Source organism: Lycium barbarum, chromosome 3, assembly GCF_019175385.1.
Source record: "Lycium barbarum isolate Lr01 chromosome 3, ASM1917538v2, whole genome shotgun sequence".
Classification (NCBI taxonomy): Eukaryota; Viridiplantae; Streptophyta; class Magnoliopsida; order Solanales; family Solanaceae; genus Lycium; species Lycium barbarum.
In genome coordinates this window covers 130,690,829-130,709,660 of record NC_083339.1, presented here as the reverse complement: position 1 = coordinate 130,709,660, position 18,832 = coordinate 130,690,829, and the positions used below count along the sequence as shown (strand labels likewise).

The 18,832-nt window shown below is 34.2% G+C and overlaps 2 protein-coding genes, 1 long non-coding RNA gene and 1 other non-coding gene across 5 annotated transcripts; 3 read left to right on the top strand and 1 right to left on the bottom strand.

Moving 5' to 3' along the window:
- The first annotated feature begins 2,515 nt into the window (after positions 1-2,515).
- On the top strand, positions 2,516-3,651 carry LOC132632540 (uncharacterized). Its single transcript, XM_060348518.1, has one exon. The coding sequence runs from the start codon at positions 2,737-2,739 to the stop codon at positions 3,460-3,462; it is 726 nt and encodes a 241-aa protein (XP_060204501.1). The 5' UTR covers positions 2,516-2,736; the 3' UTR covers positions 3,463-3,651.
- Positions 3,652-6,691: 3,040 nt separating this feature from the next.
- TRNAQ-CUG (transfer RNA glutamine (anticodon CUG)) lies at positions 6,692-6,763 on the bottom strand. Its single transcript has one exon. It is a non-coding gene; the product is annotated as a tRNA-Gln (tRNA).
- A 2,138-nt stretch (positions 6,764-8,901) lies between these two features.
- LOC132632539 (CBBY-like protein) lies at positions 8,902-13,542 on the top strand. Of its 2 annotated transcripts, XM_060348516.1 has the most exons (8): positions 8,910-9,335; positions 9,859-9,929; positions 10,040-10,198; positions 10,980-11,046; positions 11,566-11,661; positions 12,025-12,071; positions 12,256-12,336; positions 13,298-13,542. In XM_060348516.1, the coding sequence occupies exons 1-8, from the start codon at positions 9,006-9,008 to the stop codon at positions 13,419-13,421; spliced, it is 975 nt and encodes a 324-aa protein (XP_060204499.1). In that variant the 5' UTR covers positions 8,910-9,005; the 3' UTR covers positions 13,422-13,542. The 2 variants fall into 2 exon arrangements, with proteins under 2 accessions (XP_060204500.1, XP_060204499.1); XM_060348517.1 differs by lacking the exon at positions 11,566-11,661 and having other exon boundaries at positions 8,902-9,335.
- Positions 13,543-14,549: 1,007 nt separating this feature from the next.
- Positions 14,550-17,477, top strand: LOC132634179 (uncharacterized). Its single transcript, XR_009580067.1, has 3 exons — positions 14,550-14,855; positions 16,976-17,104; positions 17,199-17,477. It is a non-coding gene; the product is annotated as an uncharacterized LOC132634179 (long non-coding RNA).
- Positions 17,478-18,832: the final 1,355 nt, after the last annotated feature.

The following is an 18,832-nucleotide window of genomic DNA, read 5'->3' as shown; positions in this document are numbered from 1 at the left end:
TTAAATAAACTCAACGAGTTGTACAACAAACTCACGATAGCCATGTATACTTCGTGTGGGACATCCTTATCATTAGCCTTATATAGATCTGCATAATTATTCATTTCCACATACAATATCTTTCACTTCACAAAAGTGCTTCCCCGTTGTAAGTTATTAGAAATGGTCATTCACAATATTTCAATAACCAAGATAAGTATAAAATAAATAATACCTGCAGAGTGTTGTTTAGAGGCAGACCCAAGAAGACCGCTAGCTAGGCTTCAAAACTAGCAAATATAATACTCCTAGGAAAGTTGCCAACCTAACTACGGGCAAGTAATAAATATACAACCACCACTCATAATAAAAATCTTGCTTATGGTAAAATAAATGCCAAGATTGAATCACAACGAAACTAGGAACTATTGGTCAAATATTCTCTTCATTCTCAGAGAACGTGCTTGTTTTTGCCGTAATGTTATAGATAATAACGGAACAAATAACAAGAACCGAGTAAAGGCAAAAAGGAATACCTGATGCAGCTTTTATCTTTTTTTTTTTTTTTTGCGGTCCCAAAATTTAATTACAATTACGTACCTTTAAAAAAGATAACACGTTCCAACGGTTAGATATATAGAAGTTCCGAACTATTTTGCCTCGATTTTTCTGAAGTAATTGCCCAATATGACAAAGTCTCGTGTTGATAACGTGTTATAAAATAATATTAAAAGTACACGACACAAGAGATATAGACAAAGAAATTGGGAGAGAGAGATATTTTATTGTTCTTTCAATTCATCTACAAATGAGTAAATGAACTTCCTATATATAATAGGAAAGTCTTGATGGCCAAGTAGTGAACTTGGTGGCCAAGTAATTTACTTGGTGACCAAGAAACTTCCTTGCTCTCCAAGTTATTAATTGACATACAAAAATATTTACAACATTCTCATCTTTATATATTTGCTTTTGTGATTATGGGGAATTTTATTTCTTATTTCGTGGACAGATTTCTTGTAATGCTTGTTGTCCTTGATCAAATGGCGGGCATACATGGCTTAAATACTTTATTACCAAGCGAGTGAACGAGGATGAAATTATTGCAATATTGGAAGGTATGATCTGCTTCATTGAGAAGAGGTAACAAAAATTAATTATTGCATCTTTCTCACTTTTTTGTTGATGTTTCTTGTTTTGTTTTGAGTAGGATGTGGCAGGGTAATTTCTTTGCATTAGTAACTTCAATCAGTGCAATTGGGTAATTAGGATATATAGTTTCTTAACAAGTGTGGAATAGACAAATTAATTCACTGGATAGAATCTTGTTAAATGCTATCTTTTGTGCTATCGGCTTACTTTTTGGAATATGGCTGCAGCTTTTCACTGATGAGGATACGGATGATTAGTAATATAGGAGCTCTTCGCAGGACTCATCAATGTGTAGAGAGCCAAAAAGAGTTTACGATAATAAGGATTATCTAAAAAGTTAGCAAATATATAATGTGCAATTTTAATATCTTACGTTAAGAAGCTTGTTATAACAAAATTGAATTGTTAAAACAAAATTGAACACCTAATAGGTAAATTGGGACTGACAAAGAATTTAGGGAGAAAGTCTAAATTTATCTTTGGCGTATTCAATTTGTTTTTGTATTTGCCCTCTGTGTACTTTGGTTCCATGAAAGATTTGTACAATTTGCTATCCAATATTTGTCCGTTCCTCTATTGGTGGTACAACTTGGCTGTGACATCTGCTAGGGTGGCAGCCAGGGTTTACAAACAAGAAAATTCAAATTAACCCGTGAATTATCAATTTCTTTAAATATGCACTTTGTAATAATTGAAACATGCTCCGAACAATTGTAAAGATCCAAAATCCCAAAATATATTTTTAGAACAGTTTCAAAAGCTTGAAATATTAACATAGCTTGATCAATTTTTCACGGTGTAAACAGTAATAAGAGGCGCACTATTTAAAACGAAAAATAATAAAGATAGACCTGAGTACATATATTAGAGAAAACGTAAGTGTATCTATATTTGGAGTTTTGGACCTTTTTCCCAAGAAATTATATGGACTACAAGGTTCTACTTATTACTCCCTCCCTTCATTTTTACTATGCACTATATTAAGGAATTCATATTTACTTTTCCACTATATTAAAGAATTCATTTTATTTATCCATTTTAACATATCAAGAGAAAGACAACCTTTTTTTTTCTTGTTTTGCCAACAACAACAAATCCAATGTGATCCCACGAGTGTGATCTGGGGAGGGTAACTTTTTTTTTTCTTGTTTTACCGTTACATTAATTATTCATTTTCAAATCATTTTTCAAGTCTATTGACACTATACACCAATTAATATGAGTATTATGATAAGATATATGTTTCATTTATTAATTCTTAAAAGTCAAACGTGCAAAATCAAAAGTGTACAAGTAAAAGTGAACGGAGGTAGTACTAAAACTGGTTTTGTATATACAGAGGGATCCGAAGCTAAAAACAACGGGCTTCATATATAAACCACCTTATTCCAATAGTAATTCTATGCTTTTCTTTTCTTGTTGTTTCACGCAATCATCCTCCCTCAACACTCCTCACCCAAAAAAAAAAAAAAAATAGAGAATTTTGCACATACCCATTCCCCATAAACAAACCTTCTGTCTTAAAACTTCAAAACAAGAAACCCACTTTCTACGTGTAGAAGATACATATATATATCCATTTTCCCGTACCATGCAAATGCAAGCATGAAGATAAATCTCCAAAACTTACCCTTCACTCTCAAACCCTTCATCCTTTCTCTCTTTCTCTCACTTTCCTTGTTAACATTCCTCTCTTTACAAACCCCACGTCACACTAAACCCACCATTCTCCCCCCGGACCTCAAAATCCGACCCGGTTACTCATCATACAATGCATATATAAACCTCCAGCTCAACAAAACCCTCAACCCCAAACTCCGAAAAATCTGGACAACCCGAGACTGGACCCGTAAAGTCCAAGTCTTTTCCAAATTCTTTGAAAACTTAAAGCTTAGAGGTTTCTTGAACAACCATTCAAAAGCACTCTGTGTTGGTGCTCGGGTCGGGCAAGAAGTAGAAGCGTTAAAACGGGTCGGAGTTAATGATTCAGTTGGTATTGATTTAGTGCCTTATCCACCGTTAGTTATTAAAGGTGATTTTCATTATCAGCCGTTTGATGATCGGAGTTTTGACTTTGAGTTTTCTAATGTGTTTGATCATGCGCTTTATCCGTTGAAGTTTGTTGGAGAGATCGAACGGACGTTGAAGCCTGGTGGGATTTGTGTTTTACACGTGTCGTTATCTGGACGGACTGATAAGTATTCGGCTAATGATTTGTATAGTATTGGGCCACTTAAGGAATTGTTTAAGGTGTCTGAGTTGGTTGAGGTGAGGCAAATTGATGGATTTGGATTGGATACGGAAGTGGTTTTTAGGAAGAAGAAGAAGTAGCAAAGGAAAATAATTTAATTATTGTGATCTTATCATCATTAGGTTTCTTACTTGGTTTTTACATTACGTGTTAAATAATTCTTTTATTTATCTCTAATTTCCTTATAGTTTATTTGAATGTTGGAAAACAGACAATGTAAACAATAGAAATTACACTCTGATTCATTTGACGAGGAACTTTTTTTTTAAGAGAGTGTTGGGTTAAGCTTATAAGTAGAATTTGGTTTATCTCTGTGCATTTGAAATAAGTTTTTTGTATTTGAAAATGGTCATCTTTTAAGTATAATTGTTTTTATTTTACTTTTTAACATGATTTATTCTAAATCACTTGATCTAAAAATTCACACTTCTACTAAGAGAGAAAATTATGACATGAGACATAAGAACTCTTACTCTCTTTTACTTGAATTCAGCTTCTCTTCATTACATTTGCTCTCACTTTCAAGTATTCATTTGAATGAATACCATCTGTGCTACCTAATCTGTAAAGGCTTAAATTTATTAACTTAACAAGTATATTAACCATGCAAAAATTTAAAATAAAACTTGAAATGTCATCACATTCTTGAATGAAACCAATAGTTGTAAAGAAGACAGAGGATGGTCCAATTGCATGCCTTTTTAATATGTGGAGGAGACATGTATTTTCAACAAATTAACGACCTCCTCTTTTTGCGTAGTAGAAAAAGTTAAATCCGTTAGGTCACGGATAGGGAATGAATAAAGTTCAAAGGGACCACTACTACAACAAATATGTGAGGACATTTTGGATTCAGTAGGTGATGGGGATAATACCTTCAAAACATTTTTCCCAAAAAGATAAAAAAAGGCAGGTCCAGCCTTAGCTTCTCACGGATACACACAACACAACAATATAATAGACAAAGTGAACAAGTCATGTGGATTGCATCAACTTCCAACCTAAAAGCCATTAACAATTGGATATAAATAATGTAAAGTAAGAGCATATAGAGTTTATTTCATTAATAATGTAGTAGTTTAACTTGTTATTATAGATTAGTTTTTTTTTATTAGGTTACCAATGAATGCTTATTCCAAAAATTTACTTGTTATTAACTTATGAGTTATAACTGACTTGATTATATATAAAAAAAATTACACCGTCAGTGCATAAAGTTTAAACGTTTGCTAATTAATTTGTCTATTATACTATAATATATAAGGCAGTTTTTTCTGAATGTGATAGCTGAGAAATGAGAATATTGATTCTTCATTTGATCAATTTTTGTCATCACTCTGAGATTAACATATGCCTGCTATATAAATATAATAAAATCACATCTAAGCGGAAAAAGAAAAAAAAAAAAGATGATTGTGTTTTAATTGAATACTCTTTGTCTCGGTTTCTGGTAAAGTTTTTAATTTGCGAAGGAAAAAAACTAATATTAGTGATATAGAGAAGTGTGCAATTGAAACTTGGATTCATACACGTCCATTATAAAAGTTTAATGCACCAAAAAAGTCAATATGTAACCAATTAATGGGGTGGCTAGCTATGCAAATGCCAGCTTCAGAAGGAGGACCACGTAAATCACAACAGTACGTAATTGGGTAACCACTACGATCCAATGCTTTCTATCGGAATTTGCTCTGCTTCTCTTCTTTATATTTTGCCTGATTGATCCTATCTGATTCACGAAGAAACATTAACCAGATAGATACAACACCATTAGGTGAAACGTTTCTAATGTTAGCTTATGATCGATGAGGAATAATATACAACTTTCTGAGTCATAACTTCCTTCATATTATACATTTTTGATAGGTCTCTTTGATACTCTACTCTTAGCCACCTAGAGATATTTTCATCCATGCTCAGATTTGAAAAATAATAACTAGTGTAGCAGCGTGAAGTCAGGAATTAAGTGTTGAAGATATAATATATATGCATAAAAAGTATTTTTTTATTCTATATACTTAAAATAATTTTTTATATATAACGTATAATTTTTCGATAAAGGGTGTTCAACTAATTACCTTGCATTGTATTGATTGTAAGCTTAAGTTACGATACAGTTGAGATTTTCAGAGAGAACATTCAAATTAGAAATTATTAAGAGAAAAAAGAGACAAGACCGGTTAAATATACAAATACAATTAGATTTTTTTTAATGAAACTTTTTGCTGAAACGAGAGTCAACTCATTTACTTAGCAGAAGTTCCCAATTTCATGTACAGTAAAGAAAACAAATGGAAGAAAGCTTTACCGAAAATGACAAATTTTGTAAGAAGCCTTAATCCATGCTATGAATTGTAAATTCCACAAGCACAAATAAGCAAAGTAGTATACTCCATTTCCTAGAAAGATTGAAAATTGGGCTTTAAAGTACTCCCGTTTAAGCTTGGTCATTTGCCCGATTGGCCTTCATAGCCCCTGTTCTTTAATTTTTGTTCTTCGCTAAAAAAATTTTGGTTTCGGGTTCAAACCTCTGCTCAGTCAATTTTTTTTTAAAAAAATCACAAGGTAGAGTTTGGATTCACAAGGCAGAGTTTCAAAATTTTTAAAAAAAAATCGGAAGGTAGATTTTGCCTTCACCAAAAGGCAAAATTCTGTCTTAATTCAGGCATAAGGCAAAACTATGCCTTAAGGCAAATTTTTTTTCTTTACTTAGTTGAAATTTTACAAATCTCTGGCAAAAGTTAGGCCTTAAGGCTTAATTTTGAGCAAAAATTTGCCTTAAGGCCTAACTTTTGCCCGAATAGGCCTAGCTTTTGCTACAAACCTCTGTCTTGCGATTTTTTTTTTTACTGAGCTGAGATTCAAACCCAGAATCTTAGGGTATTAGGCGAAGGGAAAAAAATTAAAGATCACCAATTTCAAGGACAAAAATTAAAGACCGGTGCCTTTGAAGGGCAATCCGCACAAAAAAAATGTTTAAGCTTCTTACACTTGGCCCATACCGAAGTTTCAAACTTGTAAAGTCACGCCAGGTATGTCATACCCTCTCCATGTCATGCTCCCTCCGTCAAAAAATTGTTTTAATTTGCCTTAGCCATTACTTTAACAAATAAAGAAAGACTTTTGAAATGTGTGGTCCAAAACAAGTAGGTGTAAATGGTAACTAACTTTCTTTTTTTATTTTTATGATGATAGGTAAATAAATATACCAATCTCGTCTGTTATAACTTGTGAGGAGTGACACATACAACTTTCTGCTCTAACTTGTTTAACTCATTTTTGAAAGAAAAAATATATCAACAGATGAAAAGGTTCCACCGAGATTTGAACTCGGGTTACTGGATTCAGAGTCCAATGTCCTGACCACTAGACCATGGAACCAATGTTGTGCACTGTACATTGAAAATATTACATGATTTATCAAGATCGTATTGTCAAAACTTGCATGTGTAGTTTAACCGTTTCATCTTTTTCTTTCACCTTATAAAGAAATATTTTTATAGTCCACAAAAAAATATTTGACACCTTTTAACTAAAAATGTTGTTAAATCATTGTTGGAAAATAAAATTGAATTTGATCATAATTAATAAAAAGTAAGTCAATTAATACAACGGAAAAAGTGAAAACTAAAGCGGAGCCAGGATTTGATATTACTGGGTTCGGAATGCTGATTTTCTTAAGTTACTGGGTTTTAAAATAAGAATGTGAGTATATTCAATAGATTTCTTAAGACAAATACAGAGTTTGAACCAAAGTTACTGGGTTCGATTGAACCCGTAACACGTACACTGGCTCCGCCCTGAAAATCTTGTTCAATATATAACACATCACACTATCTTCAATTTCTATAACTTATTGAAATGTCCTCAACTTTTGACTCAAGGCAAAACCAATTTATGCATGCATCAACTAAAACTTGTGCCTAATGGGAACAAAAAAAGTTTCCCAATAATTGAGGTCATTTTAAAAAAAAATTATTCGTACGCTAGATTTTCATCTGATTGCCCGACAAAATTTCTGAACAATATTGACAAAATTTGCTCATCTAGCTAAACTTGCAACCAATCTAATTTTAACAAGTTTTGGTAGTCCGACAAAAATAAATTTCCCTTGTCCTGATATTGCAACGCTCAGGTTATGTTTACAAAACTTCCATAAATGAACAAAATTTAAGTTGTGGCCTCAAATCGCTGTATTAGTGGAAATCTCCCATAAAGATGTGGGTTCGGCAAGACCAAATCTCCCAAACATGTTATATGTTATTACTAAATATTGTGGAAGTACATAATTCTTAAAAGGTTTATGAGAAACCCCCAAATGAGAAAAATAGTGCAATTTGATGGATTAATTTCCGCAATGTAAAGAAAACAATCCGCAATGTAGCCTGTGATGGTTGAGAGCCTACTTTGCGCAAAATATAACAGATCGTCTATATGTTATTTCAGAATCGGCCATATATACAGAGTGTCATATACCTCTATTCATTTTGTAATGACCCTTTTCAACTAATTTCCTCCTTACTACTTTGATTAGAGGGATCCCCTCTTCTTTTGTTTCAATTTCTTTCTTACGCGTTATATTTTGTACTCTTCTTCAAATCAAGTTTAATTAGTGAGCCCTCTTTCTTTATTTAAAATTTTTTATTTGACATTTTTGTCTCAATTTTCTATGTATTTCCCTGTTTTCACCGGAACAAGTTTAACACATAGAAGTAATCATCGAGTGGTGGGATGATGAGAAAATTCGTAAGACATACCATGCGAATTTAAGTTAGTCGAGCTTTACAAAGAAAAAAACAAAACCAAACTAACCCAGGGCTATTCAGGACTAGAGTTGTCAATATGGGCTTGACCCGCGAGCCCGGCTCAACCCAACCCTTTATTTAAGTAGGGTTGGGCTAAGATTTCTTTGGCCCATGTAGAAGTGAGACTCAAAAGCCCAGCCTCTCATGGCCCGTCGGCCTCAAGGGTTGGGCTGAGGGCAGCCCTTGAGGCCAGAAAAAAATAATAAATAAATTAATTTAAAAATAATAATAAGTAAATTAAATAAAAAGATAAAAAGTAATGAGAAAAAGGAATGTACTTACTACTGAGTAGTAATTAGAAACTGGAGTAATACTTTTTAGTCTTAGAGCGTATATTATATTTAATTTCTTTTGAACGTGATCTGAATTAGTGATTAAAAATAATAATTTATATTTTGTTCTCTTGAATTTTTTCTTTTATGATATGAATTTGCGCAAGAATGGGTGATAGAATATTCTATTTTATATTGTAAAAGTTTCATGTTCAAATTGTATCAAAAATCACCTAAAAAACGTTATTTTGAAAGACGAAAAAACTTAAAGAGCTGGCCCGTCCTAACCCGCGACCCGCTTAGAGCTAGATTGGACTGCCATTTTACCGTCCCTTTAATTAAAAAGACCAGCCCATCCTAAACCATTTAGTTCTTTGGCCCTGTAGGGCTGCATTCAATTGTGTGTTATGTTGGAAAGGTGGGGTCATGGGGGCGGATAACGCATGGTTGGAAAACCGTTATTTTCCAACCAAAAATGAAGCTCCAGCTCTCCCATAATTCGAGTGGTACCTAGTGAACTCTTGTCTTGGAAGAGAAACGGTTCCAATGGCGTTGAGAATTGTCTATTCCTCAACTATTTTCCCATCACAAAGAAAAGGTGCTTCCACTCTACCATCAACACTCACATTACCCAACGCCAACACCGCACTGTTATCATCATCATCATCATCATCATCGCGCTCTTCAATTGAGAGAATAAAATCAGCTTCTCTTCGAAACAAGAGTAAGACGAGTAGGCGTAATGGAGTGGTGACGTGTTCTGCTTCGCCTTCATCTTCGGTGCTTCCAAAGGCACTGCTATTTGACTGTGATGGTGTACTTGTTGATACAGAGAAAGATGGGCACCGTATCTCTTTCAATGACACTTTTGCTGAGGTACACTTTTATAACTCCCTTCAATTTATTGTATACTGAGACGGAACTAAGATTTGAAGCTTATATGTTAGGAATTCTAATCTGGGTTCTAAATTACTCTCTCTGTTTCAATTTATGCGGTGATTTATAGTATTTTTCACGTACTTTCCAAGTATATAAATTTTATTTCAAAAAGAAGTTTGAATTTCAAAATTCCAATTGTGTCAGATAAATGGGGACAGAGCCCAGAGGGAGTAATAATTTATACCTATTCAATAAATTTTGTAAGATGAATACAAGGTTTGGATCAAAGTTACTCTTCGGGCGAACCTATAACCTACACACTAGCTCCGCTACTGGTTGTATGCTTACATTATTGAACGGTTGAATGCATGTGGAATTTCTAATTTAATGATCAAGTGGTCATAGTGGTGTTTAGAACTGCTATTGCTAAGAAAAATGATTTTCTTTTTCCCTAATTTCTTTTTTATTCTTAAGTTGATAACTTTTGATTGTAAAACTCATTATTTTCAATGGTATACAGAAAGAATTGGGTGTTACTTGGGATGTTGATTTGTATGGAGAATTGCTTAAAATTGGAGGTGGAAAAGAAAGGTAGAGTTATTTCTTCTAGAAAGATGAGTAGTGTTTTCAGTGAGGAGAGCAATAGTAATTCATAGTGTAGACTTGAATTAATTTTGTTGTGGTTGACTTGGGTTCTTTAGGATGACAGCCTACTTTAATAAAGTAGGTTGGCCAGAAAATGCACCCAAAACTGAAGGAGAAAGAAAGGAGTTCATTGCAGGACTTCACAAGCGAAAGACAGAATTATTCATGGCTCTCATTGAGAAGAAATTGCTACCACTTCGGCCAGGTGTTGAAAAGTAAGCTCCTTTTTTTCTATCTCATTATGGAACTGAATTCTTTTACAGAGATATTGATTGCGTATATCTAATTTATGTTTCAACATAAATGAATTTTTTTATATTTCTTCTTTAGCATTTCAAATTTTGTATATGTCACTTCCATATGTATGAGGTTCTTAAAGACAACAATATAAAATTATTCCACCAGAGGCATTGATGTTGGAATGAAGTGTAGACATACTGTTTTTTGCCTATTTTAAGAGTAAAGTAAGTCCAAGTAGTCCACTCCATATCTCCAGGTTTTCTCATTATTAACTGCGTAAGAAACTAATGAGGAAATTGGTCCGCTTTAATGTGCTTTTTCCCGTAATCACAAAGTTTTATCCTTTCTATGGGGAGTAACAATGCCTACTGGAGCTTCAGTAATCCAGAATTAATCATGTACATGGTTAATGAGTTTCATTTACCTTTGAGATGAACACATTCTTCTCCATATGCTATGACCCAGGACGACATGCTTTTTTTCGTTTTGTTTCGAGCACATAATATAAATATTCAAGGATATGACAACCCTGCGGTAAGTTCTATCTAGGCACCGAGGTTTCAGGGTTGAAGACTCTTGTGTCTGTTGTATTTGATATTGTTATAGAATAAGAATAAAAAATTAGTCATGATCTTCAATAGAATGTTAATATGAAAAACTCACTACCGTATATTGACAAAATTTGAAGAGTCAAAGTATATTTTCCTTAAGATTGTTCTTTTCCATATTGTAAGTTTTTCGTACCAAATGTTGCAGGTTGATTGATCAGGCTCTGGGTAATGGAGTGAAAGTTGCAGTATGCAGCACTTCCAATGAAAAGGCGGTATGAGTAATCAGATTCCCAAGTGTTAGTATTATGTGTCAATGTCGAGTCTTTTGACAATTATCTGCTATTAAAGGTTGCGGCTATGCTCAGAAATTTTTGTAGCCCTGTATGGTGCTTACTAGTTATCCTGATAAATAACCATGATTTAATCATCGGGCATATATTTGACCTTTTAAACTCTTCATGATTTTGGCCTTAATTCGCCTCTCTGATAGACAATGTAGTTTCTTAGACCTAGAAAATGATCTTAGAAGCAATTGACACCTAAAAATCATAAGATGAGATCTTCTCCTGGAAAAATTCATCTGATATTAGAATAGAACTGTTAAATTTTCCTTTTGCTCCTATTGAATTGGTTGCTGCACAAGATAACCCTGGTTTGCAATCTGAAGTTGCTCTTTTGTTGAGAGAAATAAGAAAATAAAATAAAATTAAGCACTGGCATGATTATTTGTTGTTACCATCCTAAGATAATGTTTTTTTATCATAAGTTGAATTAAATCTGCTACTCTTTAGGTCTCAGCCATAGTCTCATGCTTATTGGGACCAGAGCGAGCGGAACAGATCCAGATATATGCAGGTGATGTGGTTCCTCGCAAGAAGCCTGATCCAGTAAATATCTTATCCATCAAATGGCTGTTCAATGCATTTGGAATGTGAAGACAAATTCTTTTATTTAGATATTAAGTAAGAACCAAATAAACTTCATTAGGTAATAGAGCCTCGTCTTCTGCAATATCAGAAATTTGGAATCTGTTGCACTAGCCTTCTTTAGACTTCTTTACTCTCCAATACCCATTGATGTACAAAGATAATCTGTGAACTTTGGTGTACAGCTATTTTAAACGTATGAACGGTGGCTTTCTATTCAACAAGTTGCAGTAGAACTTCAATTTGAGGATATATGTTGTTTCTAGTACTGTCCTGTGAGATAAGTCTTTAAATGTTTAATGCCATATACTTTCTTCCTGGCAGGCCATTTATCTGTTAGCAGCCGACACCCTTGGGGTTGATCCTTCAAGGTACTGTACACAGAAAACTGGTACTGGAATCGAGAATAACGTGATGACACCTTTGAGAAGTTGCATGATTATAAACTGAAGCAGATAGTAAATAATTTTATTATATCAAGGATCTTGCCGTTACTATTTACTACTATTGACATTTTCTTTCTGAATGCTAAACTTTGCCCTTTATGGTCCGCAGTTGTGTTGTCGTAGAAGATAGTGGCATAGGTCTTGCAGCTGCCAAAGCAGCTGGAATGAAATGCATTGTGACCAAGAGTGGGTAAGTTGCTTTGTTACTTGAACCAACCACCACTGTCTCTCTCCCTGGTGCATTTTTCGGTTCTCTTTTTCGCCAATTGTTGACAGGAATTCTTTCACTTGGTTTCTGAAATTCTTTCTTGCTGTGACATCTTGTTGAAGCATAATCTGAGAAATCAAACAGACAGCTTTTCAGAAAAGCTTCTGCCTCCTTGAATTTCAAAATTACAAAAAAAAAAAAAAAAAAAAAAAAAAAAAGATGTATGATCAGGAAGCCAATGGTTTCCAATGCTTAATATTGGAAACCTGACTCATTCTCCCTAGGATATTTCCTTCAATGAAATGAAATTATTGACTAGAGACCTCTAAGCACTCAGGTGAACATGGTGGATGTGGCAAGTTTCCAAACTTTACTGTAAGGCCTGAAAAGGGTTGACAAATAACATTTAGCTCTTCCATCCTAGATATACTTGCTAGTTGTTAGATGCAAGAGAGGGTTTGCTGTCGTTGTTTTCTGTTTATTCTAGATCAGTTAAATAGTCTAATCTAGTACAATGGAGGAGATCAGGGGATAGAAGGGAAGGACATGCCTAATCAATACAGGGAAGATAACAAGGGTGATCTAAGCTGATACTTTCTTGACATTAAGACACATTTCAGTCTCTGAGCTAAGCATCTAATTAAGTACTAATAAGAAGGTACGATTGCTATTAGCAGATAGTGTTTATTGATTTATTTTGAAGGACATAGTGTATTAGAAAACGGATGCATGCTTTTACAGCCTTTGTGGTTTCCTTGTGAACAAGTAGCTAGCATCTTTTGTCTGTGCAACTTGCTCTTTCACCTATGCTAGATCTCTAGTTCTTTTACCAATTCCTGAAGACCATTTAGCCTGTCGTGAATACTGTTTGATTTTTTTCGTGTTATATTCGCATGTTCTTGTTAATTTGGGTATTGTTTACGAAACTTCTATACTACCTCAGGTACACAGCCGATGAGAATTTCTCAAATGCGGATGCAGTTTTTGATTGCATTGGAGATCCTCCAGAGGAACGCTTTGACTTGGCATTTTGCGGAAGTCTTCTTGAGAAACAATATGTCAGTTAGTCCATCAGGCAGTCTGATTGACTACACGCCCTTGTTTATGGCATGCTTTGCTCTCCACATAAAAGTTCATGTATTATATCTCCCAATGATTCTTTAATAAAAGCTTAATGTCATTTTATCCCTTGATGCCTTCTTACTAAACATAATTCAGGACATTAGCACATCCATTGGAGTTTAACCATAAACTCGTTGATCATAAGTTCGTCACAATGGGCAGTGTATTATTAATCATCGATTTGTCTCAATTGGCCAATTTTTAAGGCCGACCCGGCATGGAATATGTAAATTATTAACATTAGTGTAGACATTGCCATAACTGCTGAAGTACTATCAACATTTGTCGGAATTAATGGCCTATTTGGCATGAACAGCGTAACATGCTCAGATTGTAAAATGCCATTTTTAAGAACTACTTCACCAAGGCCAATCTACTGCATCCAGTGCGAAAGATCCACCCAACTTATTCCCAGGTATTACTGATAAACATAGCATCGACAAATATTCAACCTTTAAAGAAATACTAAAAGATGTTTACACTTACATTACTCAACTCAACTGCTGAAACTACCATGAAACTACTGCACTATCATAGTTCGCGTAAAAATAAAAATAGAAGGAGGATCTTATACCATAGATTATATCATACAATAGAGACATATAATTACCATTTATATATATGAAGTTTTAAAGATTATACTACTCTACGAACATTTCCCGAACTTCATTTATTATTTCCTAGAAATATTTTTAAGTTTATATATCTAAAGTTTTAAAGATTATCACGTTTTAGTCTTGGGATATGATCGTTCAAATGATGTTTACGCATGTTCCAGGAGTCTTATTAGTGCATAAAAATAAAATGATTAACATATGTTGGGCCCGTGCTGCCACTTATTAAACTTGAAATTGTTTTTTTATTACTTTATGACAGAATCCAATTTGAAGTTATGGTCATGGATCACACTGGTAGCACAGTAGCCTCCATCTCGGATCAATCAACAACGAAGATGTTGAACCTCACTATACAAGAGATTTATGACATTTGCCATGCACAAGTATTTTATATCATCAAATTTATAAACTTATGACAATCATCATGATTAACTAACTTTTTCTCGTTGTAGAGAAAAGCGCTACTTCTTGACAATGCGCATAAACAATTGGGACCAAAGACTTTCAGAATCCAAATGAAAAGATTGTTTTCCAAAAATCAAGATAGGCTAGCTATCATGAATTATGAGGAAAAAGAACCTACCAACCAACCATTACCAACTGCACCAATGACCAGCACTGCAAAAGCAAGCAAGCGCAAGGCTATGGAGACTAGCTTCGAACGAATCAGCAGAACCTGCCCACCAAAGACAGACCTTCCAGCACTAGATAGAAAATAGAAACCAAGACTCCTCTCAAAAGGGAGTGAAAGCTACTGGAAATGTAAGTCTTACAGTTTCACACATAACTGAATCTTCTCCTTACTTATTACCATTATTAAAGTTACCATCTCGGAGAATCTTCTCTAGCTTACGTTACAAATATCACTTCTCTGTTTGAAGTTGCTATTACCGACATTTACTTATTTACTTGACAATTGACATACATAGCATCAGTAGTATTTGTAATGTCTTCAAGTTGCCTTTTCCTTCTTCATTCTTTATTTTTAGATTTATCATTAGTTTTTGGTATACCATTGCTAAGTACTCATTAAGTCAAGAAAATTATTCAAAACTCCTAAACAGATTACTGCTTTTCCATTCTTTATTTAGTCCCTTTATTTAGCAAAATATACATTACAGATTACTTACATGAATGATATTCTCTTTATGGAGGAGCAAATTAATCTCTTTAGATTCAGTTCCTTTCTTCCTGCTTTTCTGATAGCTACCCTACTTTCAACCAAATAAGATCAAAGTTAACTAATGTGTCCATTGGTTTCTGCTGTAGGGCATAGGTGTTGGGATCACATATCTAAACCTCCATATTTCTAGGCAGTTTTCAGAAGAAACACTCTTCCTATCTTTTCCACTGTTCTGATAAGTATTTCTGCTCGATATTTCAGAATTGACATCCTCAATATCATGAAATTCCACCCATATCTTCTTATCTCCATCTCTCTGATTCTGGGTGTTGTTGATCCAGTAAACTTACTCGATATGAAGCTGCTGTCATAGGCAATTTGACATGCATAGTCCAGGTTAATAATACAAACCTCGCATGTTGATGATGATAAGTGTAGACATGCCATAAAACTTGGCACTTACATTGTAGAATCTAGAGTGCAACTGTATGATATCATAAAAAAACTGTTAAACTACCATAGTGATATTATGCAGTTTTCATTTTTGTTATCCGTTTGCCTATTTAATTCTAACTGTTTCTGGAGGCAAGAAACAACTCATATTCGACATATCTTCTTCTTGGCATTAAATTGAGTAGGCATTTGGCCATGAAGGCCAAATATTTTTTCACTTTATTTGGAACTTTTAGATTGGAGTTGAACTTGGAGTTGTAAATGAAGTTGTTGTGCAAAGAATAGTTGGTTATTTAAAAAATGGAGTTTTGGGATTTTCAAATGGGTGTAAATTGAAAGTGAACATCTTAATTAATAACCTTAGATCTTTGACCATAAATACATAGATGTATCAGAGTTTGCTCCTCTAATTCTGCAACTCTCTAAATAAATTCTCATACTTCATGTTTTTTTGGTTCAATTTTTGTGCCTTCTAATCAATATGTCTTTTGTCTATTTACTCTTTGGTACTCCGTAACTTTTAGATGGATAATACGTTCTCTTTAGGAGATATGAGCCATTACACGTTGCATATATGCTGCAACATTTTCTGTTTGAAGATTTGGTTGTTTATTCTCTACTATGCTAATAGAAACTTGATAAAAAAAAGTTGGCAACTTCCTTTCTTTGGCCAACAGAAATGCATAACAGATGCTTTTCATTCGCTAAAAACATCACTCTAATTTTAAAGCTGCAATTTGATGTGTTGATGGATCTCTATGGTACATCTGGAACATATATCCAAATTCACATTTTTTCTTTGCTCATTTGATTTGTTTGGATGTTATATATTATGGTGTGTATTACTCCTTGCTGAATTATGCATGACATGTTACTCTTCTGACTCCACATCTTATAGAAAAAGTCTATAGGAGCTGCTGCTCTTCCATGTCCAGCCAACCGTACATTTACCATTTTCCAATTCTATATATTTTTATGAAAAACACACTGATATAAGTTCTGAATAGACGAAAAGAGATGGTCTTACACTATTGTTGGATTAAGCTATTGGTCTATATGAGAATTGTCATGCTATTTCTGGAAATTACTGCTGCTATAGTAAACTCATCCTATTTCTGTATGTGTTGCTACTAATACAAAACAACAATGTTACTTCTAGGAAAAAAAAAAAAACTTCTTTATATCTCTAAACCTCTTTTGTCTAATGCTGATCTATCAATTGGAGTGGCTAATAGAACCCTTTGGTTTTTTCATTTACTTTCAACATCTACATTCCTAACCAAAGCTAGCATCATTTTGTTATCAGGTTTTGCCCACAAGTTTTTGGAGCACATCTTTTTGCCAATGCACTGTCAAGCTACTATCTTTTTGCCACAAGACTGCCTTTTTGAAAAGCTATATTACAACCATATGTGACGCCCCATGCTTTAAAAAGGTACATGACACAGCTAGCTGAACTGCACTACTACTACACTCTCTACATCCATCACTTGAAAACTTGCACTAATTTTAACAACAAATTTCTACAGGTATTTTGTCAACCATGGCGTCGCACAACTACAACATGCATGATTGGTACTAGGAAAATACTTTTTCTATAAATATGTGGTATAAATGATGTATATATGACAGAGCAATCATCAATGTAATAGACAAATGTATATATGCATAAACAGTGCAAACTTATTTTAGTTGTCTTATACTATCTTACCTCATTACTTACGATAATCTTCTTACTATTGGATATTTTAAATCATCCCTGAATATTGTGAAAGTGAACGATTTTTACGTTGGTTTTGGGAAGAGCAATATCTGTAAAATTGATCAAAGATTTGCTTGAGCTTCTCATTTCTTTGAAAGATATCTTAAACCCACTAGAAAAGGTTGTGTGAAGAACCTTGGTTGGTGAGTTTGGCCTGTAATATTATATTTATCTAACTATCATTTCTCATTAAATGCTTACCTTTATATTCATTCACTTTCATCTTTTAAGACATCGTGTATGCTATTACAGGTAGTTGAATTATGCTAAAATTTCTATTCAGATATCTTATTATGCATCACTGATGCATTAGTAAACCCATATGTATTCTCTTTTTTAGGATTTATTGTTATTTATAATATTGCCCGCGCTGCGCACGGACCCAACATTTAAAAATGTGATACTAATTAATGTGGCTACCCTCTACTTGCACAGTTTCATTCACCTAAGATGTGACTTAAATCCTAAATGGCAATAACTACTTGAAAATTAACCATAATAACACTACCCAATATAAAATACATATACTAACACCATTCAATACATAAATTTTTACAATTGTACACAATTAGATATATATAAATACACTATAATCCAAAGTGTTGGGCCCGCGCACATACACCCTAGTATTATTTAGAAAGTCAAGTAGAGTTTTTAATTCATATGGTCTCAATCAAAAGCGATATATGTTTCTCTCTGGGGAGTTTCTCTCTCTTGGCGCAAGTTAACTAACCTGCGCCCACCATGGGAAAGAGGGAAAGGATTCCAACTGAGAAGGCTCTAATGGCGCTGGAAAATGCAACGAAGGCGTAAAGCAAGGCACAGGAAGTCGCAAAATCAAAGACGGATGTCGCGCAAGTCGCATCGGCATTGAAATCGAGTGTTACAGTAGCAAATGAAAAAGTACCTAGTCCAGCCGAGAAATCTAGGGTGGAAAATGTGCAGCAACATGCAGTACAACAATGGAGCAAAGCTATTCCAACAAGTAGTGGGAGCAAAACCCCTCAGGAGAGTGGAAGGAAGTCATGGGCTGATGAGGTTGAAGAAGTTCTAATTCCAAAGAAGAGAAGCTCAGTTTGGGACAATTTTGACATCACGAAAGTCACAAATGCTAGATTTAAACTCGAATATGTGGCTCCAGATCTGGAAGGTGAATCTAGTGGCGGAGTTAGGAATTTTGTCAAGGGTGTTCAAATTCATATAATCTATATCTTAAGGGTGTTCAATATGTAATATATGTCTGTAATATGTAATAATTGACATATCTACAACAACAACAACAACATACCCAGTGAAATCCCACAATGTGAGGTCTGGGGAAGGTAAAGTGTACGCAGACCATACCCCTATCTCGGAAGACATGAGGCTGTTTCCGAAAGACCCTCGGCTCAAAAGAAATCA